The following is a 27,886-nucleotide window of genomic DNA, read 5'->3' as shown; positions in this document are numbered from 1 at the left end:
CTCAGTTGGCTCTCTCGTTTCTAAGTGTGCAAGTGCATTAGTTCCCTAATAGCGTAGCACTTACCCATCACATCGAATCCACCCCTAGCAAAGCTCCTGTACACAAGACACAGCAGACAGAGTGGACTTGGGAAGGGGGGTCTTTATTAAGTGATGCTTGAATCTCAAGTCTGCCAGAATTGGGAATGTGGTGACCCCAACTGTCCCCTGGCTTTCCCAGACCTTCTTTCTTAGTGGAAGGCAGGAAGCCAGCTTCTCTGAGCACAGCCAAAGTGGCTAGGCCAGTTGGGGAGAGGAGGGGAGGCAGAGAAGAACCCAGCCCCAGCTATGCTCTGCTTCTAGCCTGAGGGGTAGAGGCGGGGTCACCCTGGCCAGAGCCTCCCCTACAGCTCTCTCATGGTGCTATTCATGATCTCTGCGCCTGTGTCACCTGACACTCCAAGAGCCAGCCTGTGCTCAGCCTACCAGGGCTCTAGTCCTGGGGACAGGCAAAAGGAGGGTAGTCAGGATGGATGAGGGCCCTGAGTAAGCAGCTTCCAGGGATCTTGCCTCTCTGCCACCCTTCCTCCAGCCCTCCCTGGATGGTGAGAGGGGTGGCCTTGGCCTTCGCTCCCTCATTGGCACCCCTTATCCCAGCACAGCAGCCAAGAGTACAGAGCACAATGACTGAGCTGATGAGGAAGGGATGGCTGCTGGCACACAGCCCGCCAGCCTGCCCGCCCACACCCTAAGTGGGCCTGGAAGACGGGCAGCAGCAGAGAGGAAGTAGGGCCTCCAAGAGTGCAGGCCCTGCTTCCCTAAGAGCCCCCACAGCTGGCTCCAGAGCTGCCCTGTTCCTCATGGGAGACAAGGAAGAGGGGGTCCTTGAGGATGGGTGGGGTCTGCAGAGAACCATGCAGACACTCAGTATCTCCCAACTCTTCCCTGAGAGCTAGGGTCCAAGCTCCCAGCCCCACCCACTCTGTATGTTGGGTGAGGACACCACCCTCCTGTCATCCTTTCCTCTCAGAAGTCCAGGACTGCTCCAATGAAATGCAGACACCCATGCCTGCCCCTGCCCCTGCCCCTGCCCCTGGGGACTTCAGGGGCTAAGGTGGAAGGCTGGCCAGGATCCACTGCCACTCCTACTCCAAGCACTTCCCTCACTTTCCTGATCTCTCCTTGGCAACAGGGCCCCCATCCTCCCCATTGGCTCCTGGGCCCTCCCTGCAGCCTCAGTGCAGCCGGCCTTCCTTCCTGTTTGCCCGAGTGAGTCTGCATGTGGTGGGGTGACTACAGGTGGTAGTCCTGGTCGCCAGGGAGAACAGGAGAAATCTGGAGTCAGCCCCACAGCAGGGCCTAGGGGACAGTCTCAACCAATCTCCTTCCACTGCCTGTAGAAGTCTAGAACATTCTTGACGTCCACACTGGCATGGGCAGCAGCTTGTAGGGCAGCCTGTAGAATGACAGAGAAGAGCTATGAGGGAGGAACTAACCTGACATACTGGGCTGGGAAAGAATGGCAGAAAAGAGACAGCTTGTCCTGAGGGTCTGAAGATGTCCATGCTCCCCACCTCACCTGGGACTCACCTGCATGGGCCCAGAGAGTGCACTGGGGTTGTCCAAATGAAGGCCTGTGATAATGGTCACCATGCCACTTGGGTCCTCCTCCCCTGCCCCCTGGGCTAGGGTTAGCTGTCTGCAGCTGTCCAGGATCTTATAGAGAGTCCTGGGGGTGTGGGGTAAAGGTAACAAGATCAGGTTTTCCATAATTGGAACCTAAGACTCTCCAGGAGACAGGGCAAGCTAGAGACTGGAAGAGAAAACAGGCAGCTGGTGGCGGTGGGTCACAGAAGCTGGCCTTGGTTTATGTGCTAGAGGGTGTAGGCAAGGTTGCGAGCCTGCGCATCTCTGCTCAAGGGAGAGAAGGGCTCTGAGCTAAAGCAACTTTGGACTCATGAGAGGGTGCTTGCAGTCTACGCTGACCTATCCCACTGCAAGAGTAGGGGAGTTCACAGCGGGGCTAACAGGGTCAGCTCCTGACAGGTTCTAGGTGGAGAGGGCTGACATTACCAGGCATCTGCATCCTGCCGCTTCAGCTTATGCCGCTCAAAGCTCTTTCCCACCTCCTTCTGGCAGCGAATGTATCTGCAAAGGAGATTACAAGGTGGGACAGGGGATGGGGAGGGCACCTCACACAAAGCAGGCCATTATAGCTGAGCAGGGCAGGTCAGCTCAGGGAGACAGGGCAGCTGTGTCCCTCCCATCAGGCTGTTTGGAGCCATTTTAAAGTGGCTTCCTGGACGCTGGGTTGGCTTTCTCTACTGATAACATCAAGTTTCTGATTTTTCCCAGGGGAGGAGTCAGAAAGCAGCAGAAGCAGATGCTTTCAAACTGTAGCTCTTGGAGGTGACCTCCAAACAAGCAGGCCTTGTGTAGGTTCCTGGCCAGGTAGGCCAGAGGCAGGGTGGAGGAGAGCTCTCTTTTCTTGCTCCCTCAGTCCCAAGGCTAAGAAGGGTGGGGCCTAGGCTGAGCTCCTGCTTTTCCCTCCTTAGGAAGCCGGATCCTTGGTCTCTGCTTGAAGAATGACAGCTCCTTCAAAGGAGCCCGGCCAGGAGCTGGGCCCAACTGTTACTTTCTCCCAGCAGGTGCTGGGCAGAGTCTGCCTCAGAAACTCAGATTCCCTAGGGCCCTCAGCTGTTCTGATCTTGCCTCATGCAGCTGAGACCTTCCAAAGTGGCGTGTGAGTCAGGTGAGCAGGGATGAGCCATGGCTCTCACTGGCAGGGAGCAGAGCTCCCAAGCACAGACAGACGGTGGACGCAGGCTGCACAAGGTCCCAGCCACACCTAGACTCTCACCTGTTTCCCTTTTTAAACTCTGCCTCCAGGTACCGGATCCCGTCCCGGGCCCCTGGCTGTTCTTTCTTCAGCAAATCCAGACCATCAATCACTGGTGGGCAGAGTGGGAGTAGGTAAGGACAAGACAGTAAGTTCAGACCACAGACCACTCTGCAGGAAATTACACGGTACAGTAGATGTATGCAGGATGGTGATGCCCACAGGTTCCATAAACTCTTTGAAAGTGTTACCAACCAGCAATGTGGTTAGCAACTTCCCAGGAACTTCCCACTTATATTTCTCATCTATTTCCCATGTCTTCTGCAGCAGCGTTTACACAGATGCCTATGCTGAGCCTGCAGTCCACAGGGGCAGGACTTGGCCAAAAGCACATATGTGCTGGACAGCGGATAAGGGTTTCTCAATCCCTTATTTGATTTCTATATGCGCTCTCTGTACCCAACCTCCCTGTAAGCTCACCTGTCCTTGGAATGATGATGATGAAGCGGCCGCTGGTGGCGAGCTGACGGATGACAGGGAGGTGGTAGCAGAGGGCCTGGGTGTCAGGGATGAGGTAGGGAGACATGGCTGACTGGGCTTTGGGCTGCTGCAGGCTCCCTTCCAGTTGGGAGACCTCGAGCTGGGAAGAAAAGGCCGAGTGGTTGAAGTTTGCATAGAGCCCAGTGGTCTGTGCTGAGAAGACACCAGGCAGCCAGTGCCATGGTAGCTCTTACAGAGCTCCTCCTACTGCTATGCAGACAGGAGTCTTGTCAACAGTGACTGTGGGGAAAGTGGGTGAACACAAAGCTTGGGGTAAAGAGATAAGGAGAGCAGAATGCTGAGCACAAGGGAAAACAGTCTGGAGGTGAGGAAAGGGCTCTGAGGGGTGGACTGGAGACACAACGGACAGTATCTGAGAATGGACTTAAGCAAAAACCAGACCAAGGACAGGAGGCTGTGCACACTGCCCACCTGTAATCGTAGCTGAGCCATGTCTCTCATGAGCCTGTTCCGCCGAGCTTCCTCCTCTGCCTACAAGAAAACCACAGTTGGGGCTGGGGATTTAGCTCAGTGGTAGAGCGCTTGCCTAGGAAGCGCAAGGCCCTGGGTTCAGTCCCCAGCTCCGAAAAAAAGAACCAAAAAAAAAAAAAGACACTCCTGTTGTGATGTAGACCTTGCCCTCTGTTCATCCTAGCCAGTCCCTGTCAGGAGATACTAAGCACATGCACCCTGGGCTGTTCCTGCCCTGCCAGTGTTTCCCATGTGCAGACCTGCCCACACCGGCCACACACGCACCTGCCTGCCCAGTAGCCCCATCCACTCCTTCCTTCTCCTAGCCTTTCTTTGCTTGCTAAGTGAACCACCAATGTCAAAGTCAGAATACTCAGAGAGCTTTTGTCTCCCCTCTCTCAGCATGTAAGTTATCAGTAGGTCAGCCTTATCAAGTGAACCCTCTGACCACTAACATCCTTCCCTTCCCCCAGAAGGAAGGCTTAGCCTAAGAACAACCCTTTCCGAATGCTCTACCTGACGCCTCTCTCCCCAATACATCCCTGCTCTCTAAGCACAGCCATAATAGCTTTCCTAAACGCCCAATGTCCATCCTCACCTTATCTGGAATTCTTTCAGTTTCAAAATAAAGTTCTAAGCCCTTCACACACTCTGTCCTGTGAGGTAACTGGCACCACTGAAGGCTCTTAGGGGAGCCGAGTAGTTCTTCAGACGCCATTTTAATGAGACCAAACCGGACAACTCTACAGTCCCAGTGGCTTGGTTTGATGATAATCCCAGCGTTATGCAAGGCCCACTCCTACCCTGCAGACTCCTGCCCAGTTAAGAACTGCCCTGCCTCAAAAGCCAACCATGCCCCTTTAGGGGACATTGATTGAGGAAGGAAGGAAGGAACAGAATAGCAAAGTTGATGTCTCCTTACAGGGTAGCCAGGAGACAGAAATGGGGAATGCAAAGTGGACATAGTCCCCTTTTTCACTGCAGAAATTGAGCCTATGAACCTGATTTTTTATGCTAAATTGTCACTGAAGATCCAGAAAGGGAATCAAAGTCCCTGTGTGATTACCCTCGGGAATCAGAGCAAGTGTGTAGAATCCACCTGAATGCAGGATGGAAGAGCCCTGTTAACTGAAGGCTAGGACACCATTAGCCCAGAAGCTCAGATGGTGTGGGTGTGGTGTGCTGGCCTCAGAGAGAAAACCTTTCCCAGAAGGGCCTGCAAGAGAGTTCCTAGGTCTAGCAGACAGTAGCAGTGGGACAACAGCTCCTGGTGAGCATAGGGACTACACAGAAATTAAGTCCCCAAACGATATGGAACAGTCAGGGTGAGTGGTCAGGTTCGGTGCCAGGCATGGGCGCATATGACTGCAATCCTAACATGGCTTAAAACAAAACAAAAAAACCTAAAACTGAGACGAATCAAAGAACTATGGGTTTCCCCATGACATCAGAGCTCTGGACCCAACCTGACTTGGTGCCTTGGACCTTTTTGTTTTCTCAGACATAAAATGAGGACATGGGCACAGGGAGGCTGTGGGTGAAAGGCAGGGCACTTGCAAAACAGAACAATAGGCAGGGCAAGTAGTAGTGTGGCCTGCGGCATCCAGTTCCACATGAGAGGGTACTACTGACTATCCCTGTCCCTACCTCTTTGAGAGCTGTTGGATAAAATGCCTGCAAAAATTCTAGAGTTTTATTTTGAAGCTGTGTAACTTCCCCATCACTATTTTAGTAGTTCCATTCTCATGTCTTCCTGTTCGGGATATCAGTAAAAGGCTTAATACAAAAGCTTTGTTTTTAACAAAATGTGCTTGTTCATAAGGCAAGGAAGGAAGGGAGCTTCTGGGGAAGATGTCCTCCCGTCATGCCTGTCAGGATGTTCACAGCAATGGGCCTCAGAGATCTGGAAGCTGCTGGCTCACGGTTAGGAGAAGATACAAGCACTGGGGAGGATGGGCTTGGGAGGAAGAGCCCCAAGGCTGGCTGACTCATGAGGGCCGTGACTCCCATGCCACACACCAACTACAAAGGAACTAGTGCTAACTGGCTCAGCAAGGACAGCCATGCAGGGCCGCACACAAGCACAGACAGATAAGTCAAAGATTGCCACATTTACTACCTAAGCCCAGTGTCAAAAATATTGACCAGCATGACAGAGAACTCTCAGTGCTTGTGCTGAGCAGCCCAGAACACTGCCTGCTGTTTGGATGAGACCATGACTGAAAGTTCCTCCATGTTTAAGCCCCACACTCTGTTCCATTCCCCAGTCTTAACCTCTGGTGAAAGAAAAGCATGAAAACACCCGCTGATCGTCCCTCCCCCGGGACAGCCTGCAAGGTTCCTGACAGGCACCATCATCCCATCCTCTCCCCTACCCAGAGCTAACTCTATGTACTCCTGCACTTGTACATGATAGGAAGCTAGCCAAGCAAGGTTCAGTGACCTGTCTATTTCACAGACTCAGTGGTGACAGAGATGGCCTCAAGATTTACTGAGGAGAGGTCAGGAGCCACAGTTCTTAGGCCTTGCTGGGTTTACAAACTGGCTCCCTAGTTCTTTGAATGAGAGTCACCAGTGCAGCTGAGCCCAATGGAAAGAATTTCCAGGGAAGGGAAGGCTGACTTACCATACGGAACTGTGCCTGAGCCTGCTGCAGCAGGCTCTCCTGCTCAGACTGAGCAATGCTGACGAAGATGCCAACCTCTGGATTGAACTGCAGGATGCTGCCTTGTAAGCGAGCAACAAAATGCCCGAAGCTGCGGATATAGCAGATGCGCACCACCGACTGTGGGGAGAACGGAGACTCAGCCAATCTGAGTGGGCTCTTGGCAGCCCCTTCAACAGCCTTTGCTCTCTCTCTCCTGCCACTCTGTTCACCTCCCAGCAGAAGAGCTCCTCGGAAAGGCACACGGTCTATAGCGTGAGGAAGGGTGCAGACCCCTAACCACTAACTAGAAAAGGAAGAGGCTAGCAGGGCGCAGAGACTCCTAGGAGTGCTGAGTGTGGCTCACTCCCTTGCCCAGCAGCTATGGGGCCATGGGTTTGACACCCAGTGCTACAAAAAGAAGACCGAACAAATAAGACAGAAAAGGCACTGCGTGAGGAGACCTGGATACTAACACCATCTCTCCTCAGGCTCTTAGCTTCTCAAGTGTAAAACAAGAGAAACCTGCTAGGACCACACTTCTTAATTTTTCTGGTCAGTAAGACCCTGCCTCTTCCCTGCCAGATATGAATCTGACCCAGAACCCTAAAATATAAAACCAAGCACAGCCAGAAATCTCTGGCTGTGGAGAAAGCAGCCAGGAGGAGGGCCAAAAAAGCTCAGCAGCCTGCCTGCTTGGCCGGACTTCCCTTTGCTGCCCCCAGATGGCCTATGTGGTGAGACTCAAGGGAAAAAGCTGCTGACCAAAGTATGTGCTTTCTGGCTCTGCTAGTCAGACTGATGCTCAACTCTGGGCTGGCTAAGAGACTGAAGATTCCAAGTCCTAATTAACTTGCTCCGCCCTCAGTAGGAGAATAGAAAAGATAAACTTGTAGCCTTGAGGATCCCTGCCTTGCTACCCTGTGTGACAAAATCCTGGCCCTTGTGGCATGAAGCAAGTCCCTTACCTCCTCTAAAGCACTGAGCAGGGGCCGATCTGCATCGAAGTTAAAGCGTCTATGAGCAGCCCGGAGAGGAGGTAGGTTACGCAGTGCCATGTCCTCTGGGAGCAACAGGCTAGCAGGGAGGTCAGGCAGCTCGCAGCCTTCAAGGAGACCTTGGACTTCAGAACACAGAGCCAGGCCTAGGCAGAAGGAGAATATCAGAGCAGTGCCCTAGGGAATGACCACCCCTCCTATACAAACCTCCTATAGGGATTTACCAGGCTGAGACAGCACTTAGCCTAGGACAGATGGTTAGAAGGGGGAAGGACTGACACCAAAGCTGGAAAACTTGAGGAGAAAGTAGGGAGGGAGAACAAGGACAGTCAGCTCAGGAAGACCCTTGACGGAAAGAAGAGAAGGGCTCCAGAGAACGGCAGGCTCTCAGCTAGTCTCAGGAGGCAGAACAGCAGGAGTTTTCCACTTGGAAGCTGGTAAAGGGGATGAACTGAGGATGAACTCTGGATGTTAGTCCTCAATGCCTGCAAGCAGCATGGAGATGACTGTGACAACCCGGGCTTCCAGATTCCTCTTTGTTCTTACCCATTCCATTCCTTCCCCAGGGAGTGCACCTCCTCACACACACCACCAGCTCACTAAGAGCAGTGGTGTGGAAACCGGAAAGGTCTGGATCATACGCTGACTGCTATGTGATAGGGAGGTGCTCCTTATCCCCAAAGCTAAGTTATAGGACTGGGCCCCACTAGGTTTGATGGGGCCAAGGAGGAAGAATAGTCTTAGGGGCCCCACTCACCAGAATCCTGGAGCTCACCAGATGCTGGCAACAGATTCAGCAACACAGACAGGCGGTTCCACAAACTTTGAGAGCTCTGGGGAGAAAAAGGAAGAATCCTCCAGATACAGACAATGCAGACAGCAGCAAGAGGACAGGTATCACACCCGAGGCCTTGTGTTATGAGGCCTAAAGGGACTTGATAGGCAGATTAGCAACAGAAAGAGTTCATGGATGACTGGGAAAATGGGACCTGGTCAGAAAAGACAGTAGGGCCCTAGGAGCAGTTTTCTAAACTGTGAAAGTGAAAGCCAAGGGCTGGCTTCTCCTAGCTAATGGAAATTCACAGGAAGAGAACAGGACCTTGTACAAAGCTAGACTGTGACACTGAGCACAAGGCTGCAACAAGAAGCTCAAGGCTAAGCCTCTGATCCCAAAGTGAGTGCAGGTCCCACCCAGCCCCTATGGCAGCCAAGACAACACTGGCTCCTAACAGTTGATCTCCTAAGCCTCAATCCTTGCTGGAAAGCCTCAAATGTGCTCCAAGTTCCCATCTCTGTTGCTGCCTCTGCTTTCTTTTTGCTGTCTCTCTTTCCTCTGTGTACTGAGCCTGGTCCCCAGTATCACCCAGAATGCCAGTTATGAGGTCGGCTTTGAGAGAACAGAGTAGAGGGAGCAATTCCCTCTCTGTCCCTTGGCAGTAGACTCTTTGAGGGAAAGATCATGCCTACTGCTGCCGGGCCAATCAGGTCTTGGCAGGTCACCACGCAGCTGCAGAGGCCCCTTTCTATCTCATCGCTGTTCCAACCTTTTAAGACCTGAAGATTAGAAGATGGGATAAACACCTGCGCACACACAATGATGAGGTCAGGGTTGGTTCGAAGCCAGTCCAGGAAGACCTTCACAGCAGGAAGGAGGCCCTCAGCCATCAGGGCCTGCAGCTTCTCCTGAAGGCTGCGCTCGTTGCGACAAGAACGGCTGCTGGACTCGCTCCCCTCTGACTCAGAGCCATCCTCAGAGGCTGGGTTGGGTAAAGGAGAGAAAATGGGGTAATAGCATTTGGCAACAGGCTCCAACATTTTCAGGGGACGTTACCCACCCATTACAGCCAGCCTAGGGTCTGCACTCTGATATCACTCATGGTCAAATCCATGCCCCATTACTCCAGGCCCCATTACTTTTAAGCTTCATGCCGGGATTAAAGGCATGTGGCATGATACCTGACTCCACCTGAAATTTCTTAAATCTCATAAGTTCTACCCCCCATGTCAGACACTAAACGCTGGGAACACAAACAGAAGATGGATTAGTAGCTCTCCTAAAGTTCAATCTCGTCTTAAGAAGTAGTCAGTAGGTCTCAGCGGATAGAAAGGGTGGAGGCTGCAATGGAACAGATGGCACAGGTCATCCACAAGAAGATCTCACCTCACTGGCCTCAAGCAAATCCCACATGTAGTCATTGTTCTTTTTAAAGACTTATGTGTCCAAGCAGGGTGGATTAAAGGTACAGCCTTTAATCCCAGCACATGGGAGGCAGAGGCAGGTGGATCTCTGAGTTTGAGCTTGAGGCCTGGTTTACAGAGCGAGTTCTAGGACCGTCAGGACTACATAGAAAGACTTTGTCTCAAAAACAAAACCACCACACAAACAAATAAAAAAGTGTGGGCTTACTATGGCAAGGAGTTATGTGCTTCTACATGTTTCAGACGGTGTGTGTTTGTCTGTCCTGTACACGGTCTGAGGTTAAAGACAGCATTTAGAACAAGGATGGCAGCTCTTCCACTACAGATTGCTAAACTGAAGGGAAGACAACATGCTAGCCACTGGGGAGCAGCTCAGTGGTGTAGCAGCACTTGGCCAGCATGCATGAGTTTCTAGGCTGGCTTCCCCAGTAGTAGCAAAAGACAAGATAACACTCCAAAACAATCTAGCCTAGTGCTCAACATAGACTAGGTTACAGCGTGATGACATTTGAGTCTCACTCAAATGTACTACTGTGACAGGAACAGTACTATGTCCAGCTTCTGGGAGCCTTGAAGGGAGCTGGACGCCATGAGGGAAGGAAGTTCAACTGCCAACATGAGAGAAGCAAGTAAAGACACAGAGCAGTCTGCAGTGGAAAGCAGCAAGACACCAAATGTACTGGAGGCTGGAGATGAATTCATGCATAGGACAAGGACCCCTGAGTGACAGCAAAACACCAAGGGTGAGGTCATTCTGAGAGAAGGTGGTCTCTCATGCTCTCAAGCAGGAGACAGAGACAGACCCAGGTACCTGGTTCTAAAGGCTTCTCCATATCCCCGTTGACACAAGGCCTATGACTGGCCACACTGTTAGGTTCTGCGGTGGGCTGCAGGAGCAGGTTGCTGAAAGTGGGAGCCAGTCGGAAGCAGCGCTTGGTCTGGAACATCTGGGTGGACATGGCTTGTAAATTGCTGGCAATGCTTGCCTCACTAGGGCCCAAGGGGCCATTGAGGGAATCTGGAACCTCTGATCTGGTCTGAGGGGGCTCCTGGGCTGGAGACCGTGTCCCCTCTTCATCCTCTATATCTTCCAGGTCTGACCGGGACTCCTGGCTGTTCATCTCTGAGTCTGTTTCTGCATCAAAAGCAGTGCCCCTGCCTTCCAGGCTCTTGTCAGAGCCACTGTCTGATCCATCACTGGCCTGGGCAGAGTCATGGCTAGAGTCTGACTCAAAACCCTCACTCAGGTCACTGTCATCACCAGCCTTAGGAGGGTGGTGGCGGCGGCGGCGACGAAGACAAGAGAGTCGGGAGTGCTTACGACTCTTTCTACCCTCATCGGCTTGGGGCACCACAGTGGGAGGCTCTGGCTCTGGCTCCTCTTTTTCTAGTGCTTCTTTTGACTCTGGTTCATCTGTGTGAAGAAGAATGTCAGGGGAGAGGGACAGAAAGAAATGTAATTGGCACATGCCCTCCCACACCACCTCCCACTGGGTGTGACTTTCCCTTCTGCTTCCTTCCCCCAAGTCCCAGGTAAACGGTCCAGTCATAACCTCCCCCAGCCTCGAACCTGTGCCATCACTCTGAAAAGCTGAGACAGGGTTCTCGCCCTCTTCCAGCTCTGCCTGCAGTCGTATGTTGACATGATTAATAAGGTGGGAGAAGAGGGCCAGGGTGAAAGCAATGGCTGCACTATACTGCTTGGATCCTGAAACCAGGAGAGCAGGAGTAAGCATCATCAGTTCCAACCTGTCCTACCTGCTGTCAAGTCATCTAATGACCCAACTGCTCTTCAAAGCTGGTTCTATGACAAACAAGGTTTCTCAAGTCTCTGGACTAGTATCCACCGTCATGAAAAGTAGAAATGTCCCAGCTAACCCCACACCTTTCATGTAGGTGTATCCTCTTATCCTAGTTTCTCTCTTGGGCTTGGGACTGTTCCTGGTAACACAAGAACCTTGGGCTTGGGTCACCAGCACTGCCTCTCCTACTGCCTCTGCCAGAAAGGGTTCTAGACTGCCAAAGCGCTCCAGTAGTAAGGCCTGGACCCTGAAGACTATGCCTGACTGTGGAGGGGGTTTCGGGGAGTGATAAGAACCCACAGCTGCCTGTGCCTTCTCGGAGAGTCAATAGGCTTCCCTGGTCCTGACTCTACATGCCAGGTGGTTACAAAGGCAAGGAAGGGATTACTTGTGGCAGGAAGTCTTGTAACTACACTGCAAACAGGATAGTGGGGAGCAAAGGGACAGGGTAGGAATACCTGCTCTTTTTAAACTGTGCACACCCATAAGGCAGATGATGGCCATCTGAAAGATGAGCAGGTCGGGCAGGAAAGCATATCCACTCTCACACTCCTCCTCATCCTCGTTCGTCAGACCAAGGCTGGGTGAGGAGGGCAGGTAGAAGAGGCAGAGGTTGAAATCCTCTAGGACTGACTGGCAAAGTGAGGTCAGTTCTGAGTCCACAGAGCTATGGGAAGGCAGGAGGAAGAAGGGAGGTCAGTGACGGGGTGGGGCTGGTAAAGAACTGTGAATGTAGTCAAGGATAGTGTCTGCCAAGCATGCATAGGCCATGAGCTCAACCTCTAGCACATCAATCCATCAATCCATCAATCAATCAATCGATCAAATAGTCAATGCATCACTCAGTTGTATATGCTGGCACACGCCTTTAATCCTAGAACTTGTGATGCAAAGGCAGGCAGATTTCTGTGAGTTCAAGGCTAGCCTGATCCACATAGCTACATAGCAAGTTTCAGACTACCAAGGGACATAGTAAGACTCTGCAGTAGAGACTATGGGGATTAGAGGCTGGGAGCTGATATCAACAGAAGACAAAATTGCTGTTGCCTAGTATGAGCAAGGCCCTTAGAACGCAAAGGAAAGAATATGGGTATCCATTCAGTCACTTGGTCACTCTTCTAACATCTAGTAAGCACCTACTTTGTGTCAGCCAGGACCAGCCCAGACACAATAGTGAGGGGTGCCAAAGAGAACCAACTGGTGAGCCTTTCCTACAGAAAGCACAGTTCAGCAAATGCTGCTTCCTTGACTGTGGTTAGGAGAGTCAAGGTTAGGACTTGCCTGGTACCATGCCCATCCACACTCGCTTCCACTCACCTACTTTTGGGCTGTAACAGGCTTTGTAGGTACATGAAGTTCACCAACAACCTCTTAATGTCTTTGCATCTGAAATGAGAGGAATCAGGGTACCTGATGAGCATCTCTGGAGCCTCTATGGTCCCACCACAGCCACTGCAGAGAGCCCTCCTCCCTGCAGGCCCTGCTCACCGCTTTTTGCTAGGGGAGAGCTTCCTGGTCTCAGACTTCTTCAACTGGTGGTACATTTTTGCTGCCTTGTCATAGAGTCTCTTGAGGTTCCCATAGGCTCCCTCAAAGGACACTTCCGACTGGATGCTGAAGGAGAAACAGGGGTAAGCTACTGCATCTGGACAGGGGAATAGGAGGAAATGGGAAAGGTCACCTGTTGGGGCTTTAAGAAACTATTACCAGTAAATAAAGGTGTTTCAATTTCTTTATACAAACTCAGTCATCTTTCCTGAGGAGAGAGACAGGGACAGACAGATGGACATAGACAGACAGACACACACAGACTCAGATTTAGTCAAGTATGAGTGGTGTCATCCATACTCTCCTCCCAGTGTAAAAAGAGGACAATCAATCCTACTGTTACAAGCTTAACTTACCATTCTTGAAATAAATGATCTTAATTTGCAGTGGGTAGCACTGCATAAGCATTTCCTGCACCCAAGCATATTTACCTGCAGTATTTGTTAATGCTTCAACACTTAACCTGGGTCAAGCACACAATGTACCCTAACACTATCTACATATAAAGATAAAAAACAAACAAACAAAAAAACAAAACAAACAAAAAAAAAAACCCAGAGTCCGAGAGAACAAACTATCCAAGGTTACACAGCTGGCACATGGTAGTGCTGTGCTGAATCCTCAATGAAAACCAATGTGCAAAAACAATGACTTTGACACTGTGTGACATATTTGTCTCAGTAGTGTTTTCTGGAGACAAGGTTTCTTGTAGCTAGGGCTGGTCTTAAACTCCTGATCTTCCTATTCCCAGCACTTATAAGGTAGCTCATAACCATCTGTATGTAACTCCAGTCTCAGGGATCTGATGCCCCCCTCTGTCTCCTTGGGCACTAGGTATCCTTGAAAGGTAAAGACATATATAGGTAAAACATTCATACACATAAAATAAGGAAAATTAAACAAAAAACAAATTTAAATGATTAGAAAACAAAACAAAGCAAATTTCCTTCTACAGAAAGCAGCAGGCCTGGCTACCACGGTAGATATAATTATAACCCAGCATTCGGGAGATAGAGGGAGGAGGACCACTGCCAAGTTTGAGGTCAGCTTTGGCTACACAGTGAAATCTAGGCTAGCCACAGGTACACAGCAACCTATTTCACAAACCAACCAACATGGAAACAACAAGAGAATAACCTCGCATTTACCATAAAAGTGTCGTTATCTTAACATCTCAAGGGCCTATAAATCCAGTGTCTCTGTAAAACTCTTGAGGGCTGTGTCAGGGTTCTCTCGAATGAAGAGACCCTCAGTCTAGCATATCTCTATCATAGCCAGAAGCTGGCGAAAGATGGAGAAATAGAAATGGGGAGGTGAGAAAGCAGGGAGGCTGCAGGACTGCAGGGTTTGGGGAGAAGCGGGCAAACACTTACCAGCGCAAGTAACAGTACATGGCTTCCACACTGTAATACTTGCTGCCTGCAAGAGTGCCCAGCTGGTTGAAGGGCATTCCTGGAGAGAAAAAGAATTCGCATATTTAAGTCCAAAATCTTTAGTCACAAACACTAAGCAACAGAGATCTAGCAGTAAACTCTGGGCCAGTGGGCAGAGCTGGAACATCGGATGGCCAGCACCAGTCTCAGTCCTGCAAGGGGTCACCAGCCTTTCTTCTTATCATTCCATTTTGGTTTCTAGGACTTACCTGAACGCTGGGCTGCACCCTTTCAGTTACACTGCAGCTCTTTAATGGAGCCCCCTCCTTTCTTCTAGCTTAGTCTGTTTATTGTCTGAGTTCCTAACTACACCCTACATGTGAATCCCCATTTCTGTCTATAATGGTATCTAAAATATATAGAAATAGGATCTCACAGCTCAGGCTGGTCTCAAATTTAGTATATAGTCAAGAAAGATCTTAAACTTGTGGTCTTCTAAATTCTACCTCTCAAGCACTGGGATTTTTTTTTTTAATTTAAGATTTATTTATTTATTTTATTTATATGAGTACACTGTAGCTGACCTCAGACACACCAGAAGAAGGCATTAGACCCCATTACAGATGGTTGTGAGCCACCATGTGGTTGCTGGGAATTGAACTCAGGACCTCTGGAATAGCAGCAGTCAGTGCTCTTAACCGCTGAGCCATCTCTCCAGCCCAAGCACTGGGATTTTAAATGTCCTACACTACTCGGCTTGGCTTCAGCAGTGCTAGAGATCCCTCCCAAGACCTTCATGCATGCTTGGCAAGCACTCTACCAACTAAGCTATAGCCCCAGCCCCTGCAGAGAATTTAATCCTTGTCTCACTACACCTTCTGTGGGGCAAGCTGATGCATGATTTCTTCTTTCTACAGAACTCACAGATAAGGGAACCATTTTCCCCTTCTCTGTTTAAGACGTGTCCCTTTCCCTTCCCTTTCCTCCATCCTCTGGGTGTCGTACTATATAACCAAGGGACTATATACCCAAGAGATATGAGAGCATGAAAATCAAGGACCTGGAGAAATGAGCACAAGGCCTGTCTGACCAACAGAACCTACCTCTCCAAGACGCTCTGGTTAGTACAGTGAAAGGACACTTACCAATCTGGGGCGCGACTGACAAGGCTTGATAGTAGAATCTCTCAGCTAGCAGCTCAGTGTCCACACCAGCCAGTTCATTCTGGTAGCGTGCTGTATGTGAGAGAAAGGAAGAGGAATGCACTGATTCTGTGTTTTAAAAAGCCCTCTCCCACGTCAGAGTCCACCCCAAAACCTATAAGGAGCCTGAAAAGCAGAGACCCAGGCTATAGGATCTTTGACATAGTCCAAGTCTGTGCTTGACTCTCTTCCTTGTTGATAGGTTCAAAATGTAATATACTTGCTTGCAAAGATCTCTGGTATTTGGTTCTGGAATGTAACTAGTTAGTTTAACAGGAAGATGTAAAACAGTGGACTCTGTGTACACTAGTGGCTGTGAATAGACCAGGAGTATAGCAGGTCAGTGAAATGTAATGTTTCCAGCGAGTCCAAAACTCCAGCCCAATAAGGAATGGACATCTACAAAGACTGAAACTCGGGGATATAAAGCAAGAGAGTACCTCCCCAGTCTCAGTAACATGCACCATGAAGTAAGTGCTTTCTGAGCTTCTTGATACTCAAGTTCTGGCTCAACTCAGAGTCCAGAGAGATAATAGAAAGCCTCCAATGAGGAGAAGGACCCAAGTTACAGTTTTCCTGACCTACTGAAACAGTGATCATAATGACCACTTCAAATATCAGTTATTTCTCCATTCCTAGCTCTCCATAGAGAACTGACTGGCAGGCAGTACAGACAGAACACTGTTACCAACTGTTTCCTCAGCTGTTCACTATGTAAAAGATGTTACCATCAACTGCAGCAGTCTGGACTTTTCCCATAGCCCAAAACAGAAGAAATGAAAGGTAAAGTTCTTACACAGATCCCCCAGGTACACCAGACATCGGTGGCATGCCATCTGTGCCCAATCCATCTCCTTTCCTGAAGCAGATACTGGCTTCTTACATCCTGAAGGAGGAATGGGGGCAGAGAGATAGATATTAATTTATGAGCTCATTCCTCCACCCCCCACACCTAGTTAGAAATGTCACTTAAAAGAGGAAAAGAGGAGAAGACGCTGGACCAGCCTTGGAACTGTCTTACAGAACTTAGCAGAAACTTATTTAGAAAGCAGATAGGTACACAGAGGCACAAAGGAAAGAGGATCCTCAAAAGTAGGCAGTGCCCAAGAGGAAGGTCATCTGAAAGGTCAACATAGGAGGATGTCTAACACAAAGAAGAGACTAGGCTCTGGTGACAGGAAAGGTGAGGGAGAAACTACATCAAAGCTACCCATGTAAAGGTACACTGTTTGATTTAAGATTCAGAGGCAGGAGGGCAATGGTGGTATACACCTTTAATCCCAGGATTTGGGGCAGAGTCGGGTGGATCTCAGTGTGCTCACTGCCAGCCTGATCTACAAAGCAAGTTCCAGACAGCCAGGGCTACACAGAGAAATCCTGTCTGAAAACAAATTAACAAAAAGATTCAAAGAGACTTGGTAGATTAAGGGTTTCTTCACTTGGGGTACTCTGACACAAAGCTAGGCAGAGTAGTACACGCTTTAATCCTAGCACTTGAAAGGCAGAGGCAGAGGATCTCTCTGAGTTTGACATTAGCTTGGTCCACAGAGTGAGCTTCAAGACAGTCAGAGATAGTGAGACCCTGACTCAAAACAAGACAAAAAATGATTTGAAGAGCAGTCTGGCTCTGGAAAGCAGACCCTCAAGCCCTGTAACTATGCAGGTCCCCTGCAAAGCCCCACTCTGAAAACCTTTTTCTGCTGTTCCTATGGACTTTCTACGTGGCTGAATGCAGAAAACTCCAAAGAGAAAAAGGGGAGTGTTCTGGGACCTGACCATCTCAAGCAAATTATGAGGCTGTGGACACTCTGGCTTTCTAGCTAAGCATATACACACTATCTGAACATTAATCCTGTGCTTGTTTTGTGTATCAGGGCTTTAACCTAGGGCCTTACACAGTCATGTGTGCACACATGCGTGCGCGCGTGCGTGAACGGTATGTATGGGGCAGGAGTGGACACTGAGTCCACTTCCTCAACTGTTCTCTGCCTTTCCTTACTATTGTCATTATTTAGATATTTTGTGTGTGCATATGTATGTGAGTGGAGGCATGGCATGCTACACATGTGGAAACAAGAGGACAACCTCCGGGAATTCTTTCCTTTTATCATGTGGATCCCAGGGTTGAGCTCAGGTTAGCAGGTTTGGCAGCAAATGTCTTAACTCACTAGGCCTCTCCACCTTCTTTTGAGGAACTGAACCTGAAGCTTACCAAGTCAGCTGACTGCCTGAACAACTAACCCAGGGATCTTCCTGTCTCCACCTTCCTAGAGCTGTGATTACAAACCGGCAACCTCCGCATGGGTTTTCACACGTTTTCACACTGGTGGTGGGGATCTAAATTCAGGTCCCTGTGCTTCTACAGTAAGCATTTTACTCAGCTCCTCCTTTGTTTTTAAATATTTTTTAAGAAAAACAAAGCACAGGTGCTGTGCTTCGACAAGAATATTGTTAGGTAGTAGGTAAAAGTCTACCTCTTAGTGAAAGCTGGGCCAAGTCTCTGAAGGAGGGAAGAGGGCAGAGAGCAAGGAGAGATGGAGGAAGGGCCTCTAAAGGGGTGGCTGAGCTAAAGGGAGAGAGAACCGGGGCTGGAGAGATGGCTCAGTGGTTAAGAGCACCAACTGCTCTCTTCCAGAGGTCCTGAGTTCAATTCCCAGCAACCACATGGTGGCTCACAACCATCTGTAATGAGATCTGATGCCCTCTTCTGGTGTGTCTGAAGACAGTGACAGTGTACTCATATAATAATAAATAAATCTTAAAAAAAAAAAAAAAAAAAGGGAGAGAGAACCATGAACTACAAATAAAGTAAAGCATGGCTGCTAGGATCTCAGCGGCTGCACTTCAGAAAAGACTGTCAACAATTTTCGCCAACATTTTTTTTTTTTTTTGGTTCTTTTTTTTTGAGCCGGGGGACCGAACCCAGGGCCTTGCGCTTGCTAGGCAAGCACTCTACCACTGAGCTAAATCCCCAACCCCATTTGCCAACACTTCTAAAGATTCAAAACTTCAAACAAATACTGTAACAATCCCCAAAGTTAAAAGCTACGGGGCTGGCAGAACTCAGCTGGGAGAAGAAAGGAAATGTTAACAGCACCTTCCAGAGCTGGATCTACACCAGACCCTGATCCCTCCTTCTGCCTCCACATCAGTTCACAGTCCTGGGCCTCTATTCCTTATGATCTTCACTGTAAATAACTAAAGCCTATTTGGAGAAGTGTAATTTTACAGAGCCTCTGAAGGTGTCTCATTTGCCTGGCTGGTTACTAGTTATTCAAACATTGAAGTCAGTGAAGGACAAGAACCTCCTCCTCAAAGTTTCCCTCACCTATGAGGGGATCAGTGACATGAGTCCAGTCAATGCAGCACTGTAGTTCCAGCTGGTAGTGGGACTGGATATAGAGAAGGAGATGCTGGTAGAAGCCAATGCCGGCGACCAGGTGAGTCCTGTAGGCACATTCCAAGGTGCTCCGACTGTGGATGTGCTACAGAAAGTAAAGAAATAAGCGGAGTGCCACTCCCTCTGCTGCAACCTGTTCATCTGAGGAAATCTCTCTTCCCTTCTGGGCTCTAGAATCTCAAGCACATCTCTCTCCACACACAAGTTACCCCGCAGCCTTAGAGCTGGACCTCTTATGTAACAAGCTCCCTTCTTTCTCCAATTTCAATTGTGTGACTCCGTTTCCCCTCCTGTACCTCCAAGCATGTACTGCACCCACTTTTCTAGCTCTCTACTTCTTCAACTTCACCTCTTTAAACAAGTTTCACCCACATCCCAGGGTCCCCTTACCTTTTTGTTAGTCTTGATGAGTTGGATGACTTCATAGTATACCTTTCTCCACAGCAGTTCCTCAGCCTTCCTCCCATAGTCTACTGGGTGCAAGAACATAAGCTTCACACAGAGCTCACGCAGCCTGGGATAAGGGATAAGGGAGCATGAGGCACTGTCATTCCTTGACAAAAAACACACAAGAGCCAAGGGCAAGGCATGGGCTATTACCAACACCACCAGATCCCTGGCTCCCAAGAGACATCAGTGTCAATGACTTGGAGCTACTGCCTACAAAGGCAAGAGGAGTCTCCATAGGAAATAATAAGAATTTTAACATTCTTCATTCTCCACATATTCTCTTCTCGGTTTTATTTCCTTTTTTCCCTTCATATGGCCAACCCACTTCAACTCAAATGCCATTTTTGTGGCACCAATCTAGTGGGTTACAAGCTGCAGATGGAATGAAGGATTCTCATCTGTTCTCTCAGGGAAGCCAGAGAGTTCATGGTTCGCTAGTGTACCACCAGGTCAGGAGGTTAAAGGTAGTGTATATTAATTTATATCCAGCAAAGCTACTTGTAGAGTTAGGCAGGAAATAGTTAGACTGTGTAGTTCAAGTCTCCAGCTTACTTGTTCCTCAGGCTAACGTTCTCTGGTTTAAACACTTCCTGATAAGCAGTTTTGTTGCAAAGGATGAGGTCTAGCCGATGCACAGCCTCCACCACAGCCCTGCAGGGAAACAATGAGTCTGAGTCATATGCACAGCTCACTTTGGGTGCCAGAACACTGACTCTAAAGGAACGCTGATGGGGAGGAGAGAGAAGGGTTTGGAAAGAGGGGGAAATGGACAGACTGAGGATTAGGGAAATGAAGAGGTAGTCTCAAGGGATGTGGCAAAAATGAAGACACTATCTGTCCTCCCACCTGAGGGAGGTGCTATTAGCATGCAGTAGATTCTGCTAAAACTTTTCTTATACACAGAAGGGCCTACCAAAATAAAAAACTACCCTCTGGGGGGTCAAGGTGATATATACCTGTAATCCTAGGACTTCATGAAGCAGCAGGATTACTTACAATGACGACTTCTAAAACAGCCTGAGCAATGTAGCAAGGCCCAGTTTAAGAAAATTATCCTACTCATGATGTCAACAGTATTAAGGTGGAAAACTTTCATAATACAAAAGGTACAGTCTGCCAGACACAGAAAATCTAGGGTTCTAACCCTGGCCCATTACCTAGCTTCTTAAAGGGTCACCATATTAATAAAAAGGAGTCCCATAATGCAGGTACTTAGAATAGTTTTAGAAGATTTAAATGTAATCATCTATTTACAGCTTTAGCATTCAGTAAACATTCAACACAGAATGGTGGAGTGGATTCTTATATAAGAGTTTATTATCTCTGACATAAAAGAAAGGCATTCTCAGGCTGGGAAGATGGCTCACTGGGTAAGAACAATTACTGTGCAAATACGAGGCTCTGAGTTTGAATCCCAAGCATGCACATAAAGTAAACATGACTGTGAACAACTATAACTCACATATGTGCAAGCCCCATATGTGTATGTGTATATACATACACACATGTGTACACACACATGTGTACACACACACACACACACACACACACACACACACACACACACACACACACATACACATGCATTAAACCTTAACAAATCAGGCACCATGGATGGGCTGGCAATACTTGCTGTCAAGCCTGATAACCTGAGTCTGACTGAAGTCCCACATGGTGAAAAGAGAAAACTAACTCCCACAAGTTGTCCATGACTCCAGGTGAGTGTCATGCCCAGTGTGTGTATGTGTGTGTGTGTGACACACACACAGACCCGAGTCCAGAAGAGGGTGACAAAGTCTCTGGAGTTAGAGTTAGAGGTAATTGTGAGTTATGGGTTTTAATGATGCAAACTCTGGAATTCAGATCCTCTAGAAGAAAAATATGTACTCTTTTATCTCTCCATTCAGAGACACAGTCACACACATAAATATATACATGCATATATGTATATGTTTATTGATACTTTATTCATTATACCAAAGAATTGGAGCTCTTGAAAAACCCACATTTCTCTCTCATATTCAAAATCTCATGTATATCTATGAATGTGGGTGTGTGTACATGTAAACAAATGTACCCATTGGTACAGTATAAAGAGAAGAAAAGCTAAATGTAAAGGGGTAAGGAAAGACCGAGTGCACATAACTTATGAAATATAAGGATGGAAACTGAAGAAGGGGACTCAAGTGAGCTGCAGCCATCAGAGAAGAGACTGAGATGGAGACAAGTCCCAGTCTGTCTTCCAGGGACAGCAACTCTGTGTTCACCCTTGAGCTGTTCCTGGAGCTAATACAGCACTTCCACACAGACCCCGACCCTAATGAGGAGACTCTGGAGGCCTGGTCTGACTCACTTATAATGACAAAAGGGGACATTAGGGCTTGGTTCCTATATGGAAGGTGTGAGATAGAGCTCAAGCAGTTGTCAGAGGCCCGCAAATCTGAACTGGAGCCAGGAGAACGTATATCGAATTCCAGAAAGCAGAACTCCGAGGACTCCTCCCAAAATGACCCTGGACTCCCTGAAGCTTTGGAGGCCTTGGAGAGTCTCATACTCTCTTCTGGGTCCCAAAGCAGGAATGCCAGGGCTGGCAGGGCTGGTGTCACAGGATTCTGACTCTCTAGCCTATCCAGCATATGCTCTTTTTGTTAATGTTTTCTCAATTTCCTTGTTGGGGCAGGAGGCTGTTGGTTCTTATGTCTATTGAAGGTACATTAATAATAAACCTAGCTATTTCCAAGAAAAAAAAAAAACCCATAAGGATAAATGTTTTTCTAGTTCTAATTCTGTCCTGAGTGATATATAAATTTAATGTGAAATATGGCAAGAGTGTGCATATACACAAATAAACAAACAAACAAACTGAGTGACCATGTATAGTCCCAACATTCATGAGTTAGAGGGGCACAGGAGACTGTCTCAAAGAGAGAGCAGGTGGCATGGCATGATGGCTCAGGTAAGGTTTAAGGCATTTGGATGAAGTAGGATAACCTCAATTCTATCTCTGAGACCTACACAGTAGAAGGAAAAAATTGACTCCCAGAAGTTGTCCTCTAACCACCACACAAGCTCCGGCACTTAATGGCACAAATATGCCCACACACATATGTGCATACAAAATATGTGGACAGAACTTTTTTTTTTAAAGCACTTCAACAGCCAGGTTTGGTCGCATACACCTTTAATGACAGTCACTCAGGAGGCAAAGGTAGGTGAATTTGAGTTTGAGGCCAGCCTAGTCTACAGAGTGAGTTCCAAGACATCCAGGGCTACACAGAGGAAACACTGTCTTAAAAATCAAAAAAGTGCTTCAGAATGAGTGGGCACATGGGGCACATGGGATCCTAGCACTACTTTTGTACTCTTTTAATCCCAGAACAGCCTCAGCTACACAGCAAGTTTTGGGCCAGACCTGGTTATATAGCGAGACCACACACATCAAAGACTGTAGGCTTGGTCAGGCACAGTGATACACACCTTCAATCCCAGCATGCAGGAGGTGGGGGAACTATATCAGGGCTATGTCATATAAGTTCCAGGGCAGCCAAAAACACATAGTGATTGCCTAGCAAGTACAAGGCCCTGGGTTCGGTCCCCAGCTCTGAAAAAAAAGAAAAAAAAAAAAAAAAAACAAACCCAAACACATAGTGAGACCCTAAACAAACAAAAACAGGTGGTTGGTGGTGCACACCTTTAATCTTAGCACTCTGGAGGCAGAGGCATGTGGATCTCTGAGTCCCAAAGGCAGCCTGGTCTACAGAGCAAGTTCTAGGAAAACCAAGGCTACATAGAGAACCACCTGTTCTCAAAAAACCAAAAACCAAAACCAAAACAAAACAAAACAAAAAAAAAAAATCTAAACACCCAACAACAACAGCAACAAGAACAACACCCATAAAGATCGTATGTAGGCTTGGGACCAGACTTCGTGGGTTCTAATTTCTCCTCCATAACCAGCTCTGTGGTGCTGCATATACTTCTTTATGTCTCAGTTCGCCTTTTTATAAAATGGAAATATGACAATTATACACTTTGTTAAAAATATAACACTCATGACAGTGCTTGGTAAATTGTTCAATAAGCATTCACTTCCCTTCTTTTTACTATATCTGAGGTGTTTGATTCCAGAAGCTAAGAGGCAAGTCAGACACCACAGCAAAGACAGCCACAGAAACTATACAATAGATGCCCAAGAAGTCCCCAAAGTAGGCTCTTCTCTAGAAGGGTAAACACAAGAAAATGGCAGTTAGTAGCTATGAAAGCAGGCAAATTAAGCTCTGCTGTGGACACAAAGGCAATCCAAGCACAGACTGATGGTGCTGGAACAAACCGAGATGTGCCTTAGGCCAGAAAAAGTGGCCCACAGCAGGCTTGGACTCTATATGACCTAGCAGTACACCACTAAAAGCTACCCCACACAGGACCAAATGCCTGACAGCACACAGCTGAACAAGGGCTGGAAATCAAAGCCTTCTCATAGACAAGCTTGATAACTCAGTATTCTGAAAGTCAGTCACCTTTCAGGCCACCTAGAGGTGAGAGCCAAGCCCTTCCTGCCAAGTTGGACCACAAAGCCAGAGGCAGCAGCTTGGTGCCTTGGACAGGGTGAGTTTATTTGTCGGGGACAGGATCTTACTGTCTTCAGACTCTGAGTTCAAGTTCAAGTGATTGTCTGTTTATGAATTCTGAGTCCCAAGGGGCTTCAGCGCCACAGAAAGATTTAACAAGAGTATAGGTATTTTATTTTTTGTTGATGCTGCTGGAAGACTGAACCCAGAGCCTCCACTAAACTACACTCCCAGTCCGAGCGTTTATATTTTTATGAACAGACTCCAGAAATTTTCTTACATTCTCAATTTTTAAAAAGAGGTTAATGCCTGTACTCTAAAATGCTCCAAAGAGAAATGCTTAAATCTGGCAGTACTTAGCACTTTCTCCCTCATTCTCTAACAGACCACAAGCTTCCTCAAGAAACTATAACCTCAGGCTGGAGAGATGGCTTAACGGTTAAGAGCACCGACTGCTCTTCCAGAGGTCCTGAGTGCAATTCCCAGCACCAACATGGTGGTTCACAACCATGTGTAATGGGATTTGATGCCCTCTTCTGGTTGTCTGAAGACAGCTACAGTGTACTCATGTAAACAAAATAAGTCTTTAAGAAAAGAAAAGGAGGGGGCTGGAGAGATGGCTCAGCGGTTAAGAGCACCCGACTGCTCTTCCAGAGGTCATGAGTTCAATTCCCAGCAACCACATGGTGGCTCACAACCATCTGTAAAGAGATCCGATGCCCTCTTCTGGTGTATCTGAAGACAGCTACAGTGTACTTATATATATAATAAATAAATAAATCTTTAAAAGAAAAGAAAAGGAAAAAAAAAACACTATAATCTCCACAGGGCACACGCCTTTTATCTCAGCACTCAGGAAGCAGAAGCAGGCTTATCTCTGAGTTCAAGCTCAGCCTGGAATACAGAGCGCTCCAGGATGGCCAGGGCTCAACAAACAAACAAAACTATAATCTCCCTTTGAAAAACCACAAAAATTTGTTTTGACTCAATCAATGTTGTACAAATATTTTTAAAAACAAGTACAGAATTAATCAATTTAATAAAATAATTGGTGTTTATAGATTCTTCAGCAACCCTTCCTTCTTTTTCTTTGGATAGCCTTAAAAGAAATCAAAATACTCTATTTGTAGACAGCTAGCTTTGGGAGTTTTCCAATTTTCTGGAGCTTAGTGACAGCTCCACAGTCAACACATTTATCACAAGTCAAAATGTCATCACCAGTGCCACACACACACACACACACACACACACACACACACACACACACACACAAAACATAACAAAACCAGCTGCCTCAACCGGCTGTCTCAATTACCCTCCTCAAAATTAACACAACCACAGATAACTCGTATGCATACATACACACACACACACACACACACACACACACACACACACACGCCACATACTGCAAACACACTGGCTCAACCTGTCAGTCTTGTGAAAGAAAGGTTTGAGAAAGCTGGCCTGACACAATCAGAAGATTGTCCAGAGCCATCCCCCAGGCTGGAGACAAGTAAGGAACATCGCAGACACTGCCCACGCTGTGTCTGACAGGCAGCTCAGCACTTAGCAGCATTGCTAGTTACACAAGCCATCTCCAGAGAACTCCTCAGCCTGGGGACTGCTTGGGGCCCCTGGGTGGAAGGCTAGGTAGGGCATCACCTTCCTATTGCCCAAAGAGCCTGCACTCCCTCTCGCCTTCTCGCTTACAAAGTCAGAAGAGGCAGGGAACACGAATCACGCAGCTCTTCCTTTTTCACAAGCCTGAGCAGTGCAAGCACCTCCATTCAGCAGGGCCTGAGGTAAAGGGGAAGTCCCAAGCTCCACTTCCTACTAGAAGGCAGAAAACTCAGCTTGGTCTCCACTCTTCATCTTACTGTGACTCAGCTCTGGGATCTACAGTCTACCTACATAAGCGACTGTGGACGTAAGATTGTAAGGAAGAACTGAGTCACTGGGTGCCGGGAACGATGGACCCAAAGTCCTCCTTCCTAGCCAACAGAACTAGCCTTTTCTAGTCTTTATTTACACTCTGAGTCCCCAAATGTAAGCTCTAACAGATCTCTGTGTATTCAAATCAAACCTTTTAAAAAATAACTTATATTTCTTTTTTAAAAGATTTATTTTGGGTTGGGGATTTGGCTCAGTGGTAGAGCGCTTGCCTAGCAAGTGCAAGGCCCTGGGTTCAGTCCCCAGCTCCGAAAAAAAAAAAAGAAAGAACAGAAAAAAAAAAAGATTTATTTTTAATTTTCGTGCACCGGTGTTTTGCTGCATATATGTCTGTGCAAGTGTCAGATCCCATAGAGTTAGAGTTAATGAGCTGCCATGTGGGTGCTGGGAATTGAACCAGGGACCTCTGGAAGAGCAGTCAGGGCTGAACCATCACTCCAGCCACAGATCCTTCCTTTTAAGGAAGAAGAAACTGAGGCCCAAGGTCACAGGGCGAGAGGGGCAAATCAAGGACATGATCCTGTTTTTGTGGACTTCCGTCAGTGGCTGTTTCCAGTCAATCACTGGTGCTCAGCAGGGTTCTGAGCACTAGTCCCTTTCGGGTTTATTCTACCTGTGACCCCCATTCTCACCTACCCAACCCTTCTAGCCTCCAATTCCCACCGGATCTCTCCAGTTCCGCAAAGCCTGGCGTCACGGCACGGGAGGCTCAACGAGGCAAGGGTTTCTGCACATGCTTCAAACCTCCCACCCACCCAATTCTTCTCAGCTCCTCCAGGCAGGCACGCCCGCCCGCCCGCCCGCTCGCCCGCTCGCCCGCTCCCCTGCTGCACCCCCGCCCTCGTCGGGCCCGCCCGCCGCAGGCCCCGCCCCTCGCCGGCCCCGCTTCCCCGCCGCGGCTGCACACACACATCCCGGCCCTCTCACCGGTAAAGCCGCTTGGTGTGGAGGACCTTTGCTTCAGGTTCGCTGCTCTCCACTGGAGGAGGGCCTTGGCTCATGGTGCCTGGGCCCGGGGGCACCTCCTGGTCACAGGCCCCCGCCACCCACCACTGGCGCCTCCACTGCCGTCTCCAGCTGTAGCCGCAGCCGCCACTGCCGCCGGCCCTGCTCGGCCGCCATCGCTGTGAGGCGGCTGCCTGAGATGGCTCCTCCTCCACCTATCAAATCTCGCGATAGCTGCTGCCAAGCCGCGGACCTGCGACCAACCCACCAAGTCTCGCGAAAAATTGTCTTTTCTCCGGGAAGTTACCGGAATCAGCACTGGGTGGCATGGCTTCTCCTGGGTTTAAGTCCTTGAGGAAAATTTGTATTGTCAAAGATGTAGAGAAACCGGGCTTTCTGGCGCAGGCTTATCCTCCTAGCTCTTCAGAAGTCGAGGCAGCCTGCAGCGAGTTCCTAGCCCGGTTGCATACAGAGAGACCCTGTCTCAAGAAGTAAGTTTAAAAAGAGCGCGCTGGCGAGATGACTCAGCGGATAAAAGGCGCTCGCCGCCAACCTGAGCTCGGTCGCTGGAACCCACATGGTATAAGGTGAATCGATTCCAACAAGCTGTCCTGACCTCCACACACGAGCTCTGTAGCACGCTCCCTGCCCCCAAAATAAAATTAATCTTAAAAAAAAATTGAAGTTTCTAGGAGAGAAGAAGAGAGATCGTAGAGTGCAAAGCGCTACATGGGACAGCTAGGGGCTGGAGAAATGACTACCCACATGGCAGCTCACAACCATCTGTAACTCGAGCTCCAGGGTATCCGAAGCCCTCATACAGACATGTATAGAGGCAAAACGCCAATGTGCATAAAATAATAAAATGAATGGACCAGCTGTCATTGAAGCAGAAATTGCAGAAGAGGAGCAGTGAAAAGATTTTAAGATCCGGAGGTAGTGGAGGTCTGCACTGAAACAGTATTTGCCAGACAG

At 48.4% G+C, this 27,886-nt stretch overlaps 1 protein-coding gene across 13 annotated transcripts; it reads right to left on the bottom strand.

Annotated features, from left to right (window-relative positions):
* Positions 1 to 122: 122 nt before the first annotated feature.
* Positions 123 to 27,112, bottom strand: Smg5 (SMG5 nonsense mediated mRNA decay factor). Of its 13 annotated transcripts, none has more exons than XR_015668709.1 (22): positions 26,894 to 27,094; positions 19,998 to 20,096; positions 19,386 to 19,509; positions 18,924 to 19,080; positions 16,392 to 16,481; positions 15,539 to 15,628; positions 14,394 to 14,472; positions 12,961 to 13,086; positions 12,790 to 12,858; positions 11,931 to 12,139; positions 11,241 to 11,378; positions 10,482 to 11,084; positions 9,053 to 9,228; positions 8,229 to 8,304; positions 7,442 to 7,956; positions 6,456 to 6,614; positions 3,791 to 3,850; positions 3,299 to 3,458; positions 2,840 to 2,930; positions 2,053 to 2,127; positions 1,559 to 1,708; positions 123 to 1,435 (listed from the first exon to the last, which is right to left on the bottom strand). XR_015668709.1 is itself a non-coding variant. In NM_001427645.1 (22 exon segments), coding segments are annotated over 22 exon segments (3,054 nt in total). In that variant the 5' UTR covers positions 26,968 to 27,112; the 3' UTR covers positions 123 to 1,351.
* Between the last annotated feature and the right edge of the window lie 774 nt (positions 27,113 to 27,886).

This window comes from Rattus norvegicus, chromosome 2 (genome assembly GCF_021556685.1).
Source record: "Rattus norvegicus strain SHRSP/BbbUtx chromosome 2, alternate assembly SHRSP_T2T, whole genome shotgun sequence".
Lineage (NCBI taxonomy): Eukaryota > Metazoa > Chordata > Mammalia > Rodentia > Muridae > Rattus > Rattus norvegicus.
This window is presented reverse-complemented; position numbering and strand designations above follow the sequence as displayed.